The 12941-nt window shown below is 44.4% G+C and overlaps 1 protein-coding gene across 1 annotated transcript in view; it reads right to left on the bottom strand.

Annotated features, from left to right (window-relative positions):
• Window positions 1–445: 445 nt before the first annotated feature.
• Window positions 446–12941, bottom strand: part of Abcc12 (ATP binding cassette subfamily C member 12) — a 63528-nt gene continuing 51032 nt past the window's right edge. The window contains 7 exon segments of the mRNA XM_021251480.2: window positions 446–1054; window positions 1156–1320; window positions 2737–2850; window positions 3870–3948; window positions 4736–4895; window positions 5343–5532; window positions 7229–7318. Of these exon segments, the coding sequence (XP_021107139.2) occupies window positions 968–1054; window positions 1156–1320; window positions 2737–2850; window positions 3870–3948; window positions 4736–4895; window positions 5343–5532; window positions 7229–7318 (885 nt within the window). The 3' untranslated portion in view covers window positions 446–967.

The raw sequence follows: 12941 nt of genomic DNA, 5'->3' as shown, positions 1-12941 counted from the left end.
GAAGCTCTGCCCTCCGCACTGGGCTGGAAAGCATGTGCAAGAAACCCTTCATAGAGCCTGGAACGTGAAGAATGAAAACCAGACAGAACTGTGGGTGCCCTGCCTCCGCCAGCAAAGTCTGCACAAAAGCTCCATGGACTTTATGTTGTGTTTTGTTTTTCCCAAAAGTCATCATGAGTTAGCAGCTTGCACTCCTGGGTTACTGGTAATATGCCTTTCTGCATATTCCTTGAGATTGGAAAGACTTATTTTGTGAAGGATTGTGTAGTTTTATTAATGAGTCAAGGGAGAAGGCAATGAGCATCTATGAAAAGAAATAGTGCAGAAATAGGAATGGCTCCAGTCAAATAATTGCAAGGCAGCGTTTTAGGACAGTTTAATTTCCTATTGTACTTTAATGACCAATAAAGAAGATATAAAAATGTTATTTATAGAGAAACTCCAAGCATTTTTTTTCCTGGTTATTTTAATAGATCAATGGGAACATACAATATGATTTAAAAAAAATTTTTTCCCAAACACTATAATCAATCTTTCATGCTACAGATCTGTGTACTCACTGCTAGTCCCATTGTCAAGAGAGAAGTGAATAGAAGTTAACAGAAAGAAAGCTCTGCTCTTCCCCTTCTGACAAGCACCTCTGCTAACTCCATCCCAGGTATCTTCCCATGCTTTGCTTTGACTCCTCTTTAACAGAGGGTTACAATGTTTCCATTTGCAGGTGGTGTTAGAGGGGACACAGGAGAATCTTGGGGGTTCTAGGAGGTGAGGGGGCACAGCCTCAGCCCCAGCTTTGCCCGTTTCGTGGGTGAGAGGGCCATGGCTAGACTGCTGCTGAGATGACAGCTTCTCCCCTCATATTACTCCCCTCACCTCTTCCCTCCTCCCTTCCCTTTTCCCCTCTCTGCTTCCTCTTCCTCCTCCTCCTTTTCTTCTTCTTTCTCTGCTCAATCAGCCACAAGGACCTTTACAATCCGACTTCTGCTGCTAGTAACATTGCAAAGGCAGAATCTGGGTTCTCGGCGAGGACTTCAGGTTTGTCGAACTCAATCACCTGAAAGTCAGAGAAGAATGGAAGCTTGCAGAACAGACCCACTGGCCTGCAGCCCAGAACTCTCCTGCCCTTGGGAGGTGACGCCAGCGGGAGCCCTGCACCTTCCCACTCTCCATGACCAGGACGCGGTCGCAGTTGAGAACTGTGTTCAGGCGGTGGGCGATGGTCTGCACTGTGCAGCCTCGGAAGGCATCCTTGAGGGCGCTCTGGACAAGGGCATCCATCTTGGAGTCCATGGAGGCAGTGGCTTCATCAAGGAGAATGATCTGTTAGAGAGGAACATGGTAAAAATGACACAAAGCCAAAGCGATGCCAAGGGGGACATTTATAGTCTCAGCTCTGCTTCTTAAGTAGAAAAAGAAAAGCTGAAAAGCAATGAGCTAAGTCACCCATCCTCAAAAGTTAGAAAACAGAATAATAAAACAAAAGTCAAAGCACACTACCTCCTCCCTCCTTGGAGGGCTTCCCGGAGGAACTAAGTTGTATCTTTACTCTTCTTTTTCAAGTACTTTATTCTAACCATGCAAACAAGTAGGAAGGAATGCTGCATGGGCTTTCTGTGCTAGGATGAGCCAGCATGTGGTATAAAAGCAGCACTCAGCTCATTTGCTACTGCTGTGGTAACAAACTATCACAAACTTACAGGCGTAAAACAGCACAGATGTATCATCCTACAGTTCTAGAAACCAAGACATTGTCAGAAGTCAAGTCATCATCTGGAAATCAAGACATCATCAGGGTTGCACCATCACTGTCTGCCTTTGCAAGCATGGAGAGGCCACCTCCAGTCCTTGGTCCCTTCCCACCATCAAGTCTCCATCTCTTAGTCCCTCCTGCTTGCTTCTTACACAGACACATGGGATCCAGAAGGCCCACCAGGACCCAGCAGAACCTTCCCATCTCAAGATCCTTAACTTCATCACATCTGCCAAGTCTCTTTTTCCATGTGGGGGACAGATCCACAGATTCTGGCTATCACAGCATGGACATGTTGGGATGGGCAGCGTTATTCTGCCCACCACAGCATTGATTTGATTGTACCAATTAAAGGGCTTAAACTCAGCCCCTAACTCTGCTTGACCTTGGCCAAGATTCTTAACTTCCCCGAGGTGACTCCTTAGGACAGGCACAGTGTGAAGAGACTCACAACCACTTAGCAGTATGCAGAGCCACAGGAGGCACCAAATTCTTCTTGCTTCCCTTTCCCCACAAGGTCTTGGGAAAATGGGATCACTGAAACAACAGCATCTTCTTCCTCTAACCCAGTTTGTGAGGCAGGCTAGGTTGGTCTCAGCTGGACAGATCTTACATGCTCGCATTCTGGTGGCCTTCTAGGGTGTCCTGGGTACTGTTTCTGAGGACTCAGAATTATTGAGGGACAAAGAGAAAAAGTTGAGAGGCAGATCTCTCAAACTCACAGTACCAAGCAGAACAGAGAGATACCTAAGGAAGACCTCCCAGGAAGAAGCCCAGGATGGGGGATGCTGTTGCTGGAAGTGGCTGTTATTTTTCAATTTTTACCCCCTCACAACTTTGTCTTGAGAAACAAGGATTGGTTTTTAAATGACTCAATTACTCTGTCTTTGCTGAAAGACAAATGCGTGGTTCTGCCTCCTGGGTTGAGAGGCACTGCAGGGAATATCCAAAATTTGACCAATCCATTTTCTGTTCTGTTTCCTCACTTTTGAATTACAGAGAAGTGCTCGGGCCATACAAAGCAGCTGACGTTCTCCTACTGAGAAGTTTTCCCCATTTTCTGTGACTTCTGCCTGTGATTTTTCCGGGAGTTTCATTATCTATAAAACAGAGAAAATGCCACATTTATGTTGATGATCTATAAAATTGTCCTGCATCGTCTATATTGATTGTCCCCTTCTCTTGCATTCATCAGCTTGCTTTATTTTACTGTGGAAAAGAAAGTCCAAAACAACAATCATTTCAATATTGCAAACAGGCACCAGGGAAAGACTAGGGAGTAGGTGGACATTAATAATTTAAAATTACAGCATGACTCATAGAACCCCATAGACAGCTCACCAAAAGAGCACAAACGATGCCCACACTGTTCCAGGAAACACACAAACAAATGCAAATGACTTTCAGGGTTCCTATTTCCATGGACAAAATAAAGATGAGCTGGGAGTTTCCTGGGGAGGGTAAAGTGAGTCTGACTTAGCCAGTGTGACAAGCTGAAGTGGCTTTGGGAGGCACTGGCCTTGGCAGCTTGGGGCTGCAGAGGTGGTCCTGCACACCTGCTGTCCCCAGTTGAGGCTGCAGGTGTAACAGGACAGGGCCCCATGTTACAGATGGCTCAGTCCCCTCAAACCAGCCACACCTGCCAATTCCAGAACACGCACAGCCCCTCGTCCTTCTGAGGCTCATCAGTTCTGATAAGCAAAGGTGCAGAGTAGAAGAGGGCACCCTCTGGGCTCTAGAATTAGAGGCATCTGGGTTCAAGTCTCCATTCTGCCAGCCTGAACACATTGCAATCCTTGAACTGTAATTTCTGCATCTCTAAAATGAGGGGTAGGAGTACTGACCTCAAGGTTGTCATGAGGACCATGTGAGATAATGCACAAAGAGCTCATGGCTGGGTCATCGCAGCATCCAAATAAATAGGACCTGCAGTTGCTTTTTTATAATACGGAGTAAAGTAAGGACCACGTGCTACAGATGTATATTACTGAAGTATGTGTTATCTATAAATAAACCTGGCCACATGCTGGCCCAGGTCTTGGTCAAATTTAAACCTGAGCCAGGTTTCTGGGTCACTGTGCTGGGAAAAGTAGTTGTTCTGACAGCCCCAGAGACTTACTGTGTCTTTCATGAATGTCCTCTCCAGAACCTCCCAGAGTGACTTGTCGGTGTGACTCTCAAAGGGATCCAAGTTGTACCTGCAGTGAAAGAAAGGAGAGGGAGCTGGACTTTGGGGTGAGAGGCTGGAGGAAGGGGCTGCAGGCTGAGGAATACAGTCGGCTCCCAAAAACCAGAAAAGGCAGGGTGACAGTTTCTCCCCTGCAGCCCACAGAGGAGAAAAGGGTGCAATGCAAGGAGCTGGGGCTCTAAGAGCCATGCTCAGCCCAGGCCAAGAGACCAAGGATGCACAGCACAGGAACGGAGCAGATACCACCAGGGAAAGGGAAAAGTGAGACCCCCACGGAGAGGTGACACCAAGGTGGGCACTCAGAAAGACAGTCAGGCCTCTCCAGGGCCTCTGCATGTCATCAGGGACTCAGCAGGAGGGCTGGCTCCTTGCTGGACCACCTGAGAAGCTTTGGGTCCCTTGTGCTTTGGCATCAGAACTTATACCCATAAAACAGCTTCCGTTCAGTCTTTAGGAGTGAATAATGCACTTCCTGAGATGGCTGCGGATGTAGGGGAACCACTTGTTCTTTTGGGCCAGCACACAGGCATAAAATAGGGCTATATAGGGCCAACCAGGAGGTCTGCATATTGCTTATTAATAATGTAATTTCTAAAATACCAGTAAGCTCAAGGCCCTATTACCTAGTTCCTCCCAAGGCTTCACTCAAACACAGACACTAGCAGCACTTTTGAGCCCCTAGGGACCCTGCTTCCCTGAGACAGGACAGCCCCAGGTGAGCCATGTCTCGGGGACTTGGCCCCTAGTCTAATTTAACTATCCAAAAATAAGAATGCATGATGATCAAAAACAGTTACCTTACTGTACCTACAAACAGGACGGGATCCTGGGGGATCACAGTGAGCTTGGTGCGGAGGTCTTCCAAACCGATGATGCCGCTATCTACCTCGTCAATGAAGATGGTTCCGCTGGCCGGCTCTGCCAGGCGGAACAAGGCCATTCCTAGCGATGACTTCCCTGGGAACAGTGAAAACAGGAACAACAAATCAAACATCAGTTGGTACTGCCATCATATTCAAGCATTTAATTAAGGGAATTTTTAATGCAATGAAATGGCTCTGTGCGGATGGCTATGCTAGCAAATCCCTCGCTCTGGGGCCCTGGGCTGCCCTGCCACACTTAACCTGCCTGTCCCTGTAGGGGTCTTTAGCTCACAATTTGTCCTCTGGGCCTCATCTCACCAGAAGGATTCTCATTTAATTAATTCAAAAACTGATGTGCATTTGCTTCCAACTCTACACACCCATTCAACCTGAAATCCTAATTTACAGTAAAGAGATTTGAGGGGAAATAACAGTCAAACCAATGCACATACGCATCACTCTCTGGTGTGGCGTAACCGGCACATTCCTTGGAAACTCAAAGCAAACAACCCACAAGAAAGAAAAGCAGAGCTGTCCTCACCAGAACCCGTTCTTCCAACAATCCCAACAGTCTACCCACTTTGTATGTTTAAGTTCAGCCCCTTGAGCACGAGTGGAGTGTTTTCTCTGTATCTCATGTGATAGTCCCGGAAGGTTATCTCCCCACAGCTAGGCCAGCCCTTAGGACAGGTCTCCACTTTGAGGGGATGAATGCATTCAGGAATACAGGCCTGAAAAGCACAGAAACCAATGATAGGTTAATAGCCGCTGTTTTTTCATTCATTTAACTCATGCATTCACACAGATCTAGGCCCTGGAGTTCAGGGTGGGGAACCAGACCAATTAGAACACTCCACCCAAGACACTCACATTCCAGTGAGGATATCAGGTAATAAACAAGAAAAAATTAGAAATGCAGGCAATAAAACAGAGTAGTGTAACAGAATGCAGACTGACGTGTATGGTGGGCAGGGCAAAGAGAGTGAGTAACATTTCTTGAGGGTTGAAGAAGGTATCTGTGAGCAGTGCCATTGGACTGGAGACCTGGAATGCTGCAGAGATGACAGCTACAGGGGACTGGAACTCACAGCAGATAGTGTGTGCAAAGGCCCTTGGCAACTTAAGGAATAGAGAAAGAGTCACGTGCCTGAAGCTTAGTGAACAAAGGGTGGATGGCATTGAGGAATAAGCAAGGGACAGTTCACACTGGACCTTGCAGCAGGGCAAATGTCAGCAGCATGATCTCATAGCTGTGTAATGTTATTTTAATATCTGTAAGAGTCACCATGGTGATAGAAATAGCAAGATGACAAGAAAGGAGAATGTCAAGCTCAGAAGTTTTGGTGTTAAAGGGAAAAGACATTTAAGTTTTCTTCCTAAGAGTCCAATAAGTGCCAACTCTAATTAAGAAGTAGAGCATATTAGCTTCATTACAACACCAGCCAATCCTCTTCAGTTACGAAATCCCTATTAACAAGGAGAAATAGGGATCCCTGGGGCCCTATTAGGATGACCAACTGGCCCAAATCTCTGCTCAATAAACAACCTCAGTTAGCTGAAGAAAGTCCATTCTCAGAGAGTATTTTTAACTCCTAGGAGATTTACAATTAAAAACCAAACAAAAAAAATTTCAGAGAAGCAATACTATAACAGCAATATTTTTAGTTTAAAGAATCCGCATACTTTGTCTTTTAAGTGTAATATTGATAGAATTTGGGCTGGTGATTCTAATTTAAAATATATAATTGAATCACTGATTTAAACATGATTTTAAGTTAAAAGCTTATGGTTTATACTGTATATAGCACTGGAACTACCATGAGAATTTAAAGCTCACTATATTTACAAGTTTAATTTATTAGATTTATACAAACTCAGGAAGGTTTGTTTGCTAAATCAGATCATTGAGGCACTTAAAAAGGAAATTGAATGGATTAAATTTTAAAATGCAGTTTCAAATGTTCAAGTGTCTAATTATATTTGTAAGTGGGCCAGACACTATTCAGAGACCCTTAAAAAGTGGCTGCTACGATCGGTTAGACTTCTATCCAAAAGAATAACACCATTTGCAATTTGAATAGAAAAGCTTTTAAAGAAGAGTCATTGTTTTGGGTTTTTTCAGTTTATAAATTCAATCAAATATTAAATTTCAGGAACCCAAGCAAGCCACCAGATTGTCTTTTCTGCCTATACAAACAGCTTGCCTATGAGGAATTTTATTTTTTTAGGAAAAGAAAAAGAAAAAACCTTACATTCAGCATCAAGGACTTAAGATCATATTTAAAATATGAGTTTTAAGAAGAGGGGCAGCCTGTTAGATTTGGGGTTTTTTCCATGTGATCCCTGTCACATGGAAAAAGATCAAATACTTGCCCAGGTCCTATATGAGTGAACTCGTCCCTCCTCTTTCATGATCTCATTTCTTACCAAAATATACTCTCTTAGCAGTTCCACAGAGGTGAGCTTGGCCTGAGTCTCCGTTCCTGTTTGCACACACACTTGGAGCAGTCCGCTCAGCTATGGAGAAGGAACAAGCGGCCATGGTTAGAGCCCTTTCTCTTCTCAGTTATGCTGGTCCACCTTGGGGGCAGGGGGGGAAACCCTTGTGAATTTTTGCTTCCCAACCTAACTCAGGACCCTCCACAAAGGAAGCTTGCATTCCCATTCAGGCACCAGAAGTAAGATATTCCTGTTGCCATGTTTTGCAGTTAAACACTTCCTTTGTATTTAGAAACAAATGGTAATTACAGTCTCCCTGGTACTCCAGATGACAAGCACCCCCACCCCCACCACCACCCCTGCCACCACCACTGCACCACTTGATCACTGCCTCTGCCTGAGCAGTGCGGACGGACTGCTGTCCAAGTGAGAGTGGGAATTCTCCCGAAGCAGAACTTCCGGTGTTACCTCCTTGCCTTGCCCTCCCTACTCTACCCCACCTCCAGCCAAGAAGTCACTGAAAACTCGACCACTACAAAAGACTACAACAAAACCATCAAGCCCATCTGTTTGCTTTAGCAAGAGAAAACCAAGGTTCAGACTGGGGGAGATGGCTTGCTTCAGGGGCCCACTTTAAACCAGGAATCCACCACCTCCCCCCACCTCAACCCCAAGGTTTGAGCTCAAGCAATATCTCAGGGAAGGTTCGATGATGCCCTCTCCCCCATCTGCAAAAGTTATGTCCATATCTTAATTCCTGGAATTTGAGAAGTGCACCTCATTTGGACAAAGCATCTTTGCAAGTATAATTAAGAATCTCAGGATCATTCTAGGTTACCTGGATGGGCCCTAAATTCAATGACAGATCCCCATAAAAGACAGAGGAGATGGTACAGAGCAGAGAAGAAGGTATAGAACTGGAGGGATGCAGCTTCAAGGCAAGGAACTCCAATCGCCTCTGGAGGGACCAGGAAAAGTCTCCTCAAAGCCTCAGAGGGACATGCCCCTGCCAACACCTTGTGTGCAAATTTCTGACTTCAAAACTGTAAGAGAACAAATTTCTCATTTCAAGGCACCAAGCTTGTGGTAATTTGTTACAACAGCCTTGGCAAAATTATGTAGATGGTGAACCCAGAAAGTAAGGAAGGGATGGGAAAAATAAGAGACAAAAGAGAAGGCCGACAATTAAGGGTGTGTTCATGAGAGATTAGCACCTCAGACAATTGCTATTCAGTCCTGCTAGGGAGTCCAGGAGATGGGTGGTGTCTCACCTCAGAGTTGACCCTCGCCAGGCAAGGAGGCTGAGGTATGCACATCATCCCTCAGTGTCCTTGGGGGACTGGTTCCTTGATACCCACCACCACAACCACCACCACCAACAACAACAACAACAACAACGACACCACTACCACCCATGCAGACACCAAGATCCACAGGTGCTCAAGACTCTGATATGAAACAGCACAGTATTTGCATGGAACCTATATACATGCTCCTGTATACTTTAAATCATCTCTAGACTACTGATAATATCTAATGCAATGTAAATGCTATGTAAATAGTTGTTATACCATATTTAGGGAATAATGACAGAAAAAAAGTCTATACATGTTTAGCACAGACTCAATTTATTTCCTGAATACAGTACTTGCAATTCTCTGCAGTTGGTTGAATCTGTGGATGCAGAACTGATGGATCCCAAGTACTGACTGCATCCACTACTTCCCTTCAGGCATTGCTGAGGCTGCTCCTGGGTGAGACATGCCCTTCCCACCCCTCTAGCCTACCCTGAGCTCAGACGGGGCCCAGCAGCCCTTCACTGGACAGGTGCGCCAACAACATCTACCTTGATGGGCTACAGGCAGGAACTGTCTTCTGAGGACAACATCATTTACTGAGCAGTGGTGATGGTACTGGTCAGGCTCGGGGTTTCTAAGGTTGAATGTGATAAAGAAGACCTCACATTTATGGGGCTCACATTCTAGTGGACTGGCAGTGTGATGCACAAAGTCATCTCAGACGTGAAAGAAGGTGGATACACCAGGATGGTATGGGACAGTGGGAGAGGCTGGAAGTAAACACAGTGAGCTGAGGCATTTGTGACAAGAAGTTCACAGGCCAACTCTGGGTGAGAAAGCACAGGGGCAAGTAGCAAGTGGCTTTCACTCCAAGAAGTCTGGGGCCCAGCAGGTGAATAAGGAGGGAGTGGAGAGGTCCCAGACCTCAGACAGCCCCCTGAGCAGCCTTGCCACCTCACTGCTGAACACAGATCTGGGTTCCCCATTTCTCTTCAAGCAATTGCTCTCAGCCTGCGTGCGAGCCCTCCACAGACGTTTGGCAATGTCTAGAGTTATTACAACCTGTGAGGAGGAAGGCAGTTAATACTGGTTTCTGGTGGGCAGAGGCCAGGGAGGCTGCCAAACATCCTATTGTAGATAGAGCAGCTGCTATGGTTTACATCTAAGATGTGTTTCCAAAGTCTTATATATGCAAAAGTGGGGCTTTGGAAGATGATTGCATCCTGGGGCATTGTACTTATCATTGGATTAATCCATTGATGAGTTCATAGCTGAATGTGCTATTAGGAGGTGGGGCCCAGTTGCAGGTGTCACTGGGGTGTGATCTGGAAGGATTTTTTCTTTTATTCCATTCCTTTCTCTGTATTTGCTTCTTGACTGCCATGGATTGAGCAGCTTTCTTCCACCGTGCTCTCCCACTATGCCATTTCTGGCTTAGAGCCAGTGGACCATGGACTAACCTCTCTGAAACCATGAGCCAAATAAACTCCTCTTCCTTTAAATTTTGGACTTTGGATATTTTGTCCCAACAATGAGAAAGTGACTAATACAACAGCCCCTCACAGAAAGGATTATCCAGCCCAAATGTATCTTAGAATATAGAAAATTCCCTGCCTTCAGCTTCCAAAGCTCCATAGACCTTGTTTTCTACCATTTTCTTCAAGCCACTGAAGACTCTCAGACCCTCAAACACACCAGGCTCACACCTATCTTCAGGTTTTCTCAGGTCCTTCTGCCTGAAGCACTCTTGCTCCAGTATCCCTTAGCTGTTCCTTCATTGTTCAGGAGTCATCTTGAACATCACCTCCCAGCAGGACTCCTCTGATTATAGGTGTAATGTGGCCTTCCCTTCTGATAGTCCCAGGACTACCTTCACACCACTGAAGTACTATCTGAGGCCTTCTCATTTATTTATTTATTTATCACCTTATTTATTCCAGCTGCCTAGTAGAATGTAAGCTCCAAAAAGGCAGGATGAGTCCAGATTGTTCACTGCTAAATCTACAATGATTACTGCTATTTCTGACTCATTTAGCTGCTCAGTGGATAGCTAAGGCTGAGCCCTGCCTTTGGGAAGGACGTAGATGTATTTTGTTAAAAACAAGAATATCAGAGTCAGATGTGCTGGCACACACCTGTAATCCTAGCACTTGGGAGGCTAAGGCAGGAAGATCATTGTGAGTTTGAGGTCATCCTGAACTATATAGTGAGCTCAAGGCCATCCTAAACTACATGGTGAGACCTTGTATCAAAAAAAAAAAAAAAGATATGACTGTCAGGTCCTAAGGCCTGGCAGCCCACCCAGGGTTAAAATTCCCACATGGCCATGGCCATAGTAAGTACTTATTCTCCTCTTCTCTATTATATGATATTACTTTGCATTTGCTCCCTATTCTGGCATTTCACACCAATTGCTCATCCATCGAGGGAGCCTCTATTCCCATGGGAAGCATTTTGATTCTGTGTTCTCCAAAGGGGACTAATGCTAAAAAAAAAAAAAAAGCCACCAAGCCAGCTGGAGAGGAAATGCTCCTATAGACCCCAAGTGTACAAATTCTCTTCGACCCTATGGGAATGTTTGGAAATGACCTCATGGAAAGCTGATGATAGTGCCCCTAAGCATGACCTTAGCTGGGGAAAGCTGTTTAACTTGGACCAATTAAGAGAAACCATTCAATATCATCTGTTTTATATTTTACTAAGCAACAACAAATGAAAACATCTGTCAATGAGGAAAATGGGCTACTAAGGGAAATTCATCTTTCCAAAACTCAGATAGAGGACTGAGAATGTATTCTTATTACCCACCCCCAATTCCCATCAAATGATATCAGATCAATTTCCCCAAAAGAATAGAGCTTAAACAGCAAGGGGATGGGAAGAGGTATCATTGAATGATATGGTTACACATTTCTGCAAGATAAGAAGAGGATGAGCACCTTTTGAGAAAACGGCAGCAGAATGTGCCACCAGGTTTAAAGAGTCTCCACCTAGCAGAACCCAGAGAGGCCCAGAGGTGAGGAGGGGCCCACAAAGGTCTGGCCCCTCAATAGTCTGTCTGCAGGCAGATACTTCTGCTGGATGCACTTATTCATCTCCCTCTTCTTTGTCCTAATCAGAAGTCATTTGACACTTTGTCCCAAGGCATGTGGTGCATGCCCATGTATACATACTTTTCTTTAAAGAAAATACATTAACTACCTGGGGAGAAGTGGAGCTCATTTAAATCTAGGCTTTGGTACCTAATAGTCAGCTGCTCAGCTGCTTTCCCAGTGAAGCCTGCCCTTGGAAATGCCCCACTACCCAGCCCACCCATAATTGGGGACTTCCTATCAGAGGAGAGACCTAGTACATAAAAGGCAGGGTAACCCTGGAAATGCAACCCAATTTCCATTATTAAAGGCAAATGAGGCAGGAGACAAGTGAACAAAGCTAGTGGCATGAAAGTGCAGGAACTGGATAATCAAAAAGTAAAAGTGACCTAGAGAAAACAGATACAAGCCAAAGAAGAAAGGAGAGGTTAAGAGGGGTTCTAATGAATTAGAACTCTAATTAATATCCAGAGAGAAATTCAAAAGCATTTCTTTCATTTGAAAAATGATTCTTTTTAGAAATGAAAGAATAAGAGCATTTGGAAATTAAATATATGAATATGTGATTGTCGAAGTTAAAATCAAAAAGAATGACGGACAAAGCAAAGGAAAATTCCCAGGACAAATTTTACAATAAAGCTAAAGAAACACAGAAGACTGGCACGAGAATTACAATGTGCAACCACTGAGTCACAGCAGGAAAACAGAAAAGGAGGAAATTATCAAAATGAAGTGGGAACAAGAGGTATTTTTCTGAGTTAAAGAGCAATTTGACTTTAAAAGAACTCATAGCACGGAGCAGAATATATATATTTTAAAGATTCACATTCAGATGCATTGTTCTGGAATCACAAAGTGCAAAGGGTAAGAACTGTATTGGGAAGGCTTCCAAAGTGGAAATTAAAACTTCACGTAGTTTTTATATGTTGTAAAATTTCTTCAAATAAATCTCTCCTAGATCCATAGCAAAAGAAACTCAAAAAATTTCATAAACACATGGAAATTGAACAACACACTTCTGAATAACCAATGGGTCACAGAGGAAATTAAAGAAGAAATCAGACAGTTCCTTCAACTAAATGAGAATGACAATACAACATATCGGAATCTATGGGACACAATGAAAGCAGTCTTATGAGGGAAATTCATAGCAGTGAATACCCATATTAGGAAAACAGAACGAGCCCAATTAAATAATCTGATGCTGAACTTCAAGTTTCTAGAAAAAGAAGAGCAGGACAACCCCAAAGCTCGTACAAAGGAGGAAATTATAAAGATCAGAGGAGAAATCAATGCAATGGAGACTAAGAG

Source organism: Heterocephalus glaber, unplaced genomic scaffold (assembly GCF_053883595.1).
Source record: "Heterocephalus glaber isolate CG9 unplaced genomic scaffold, H.glaber_assembly_v1.0 deba00001707, whole genome shotgun sequence".
NCBI lineage: Eukaryota > Metazoa > Chordata > Mammalia > Rodentia > Bathyergidae > Heterocephalus > Heterocephalus glaber.
The sequence above is the reverse complement of the archived record's forward strand: the minus strand, read 5'-3'. Positions and strand labels throughout refer to the sequence as shown.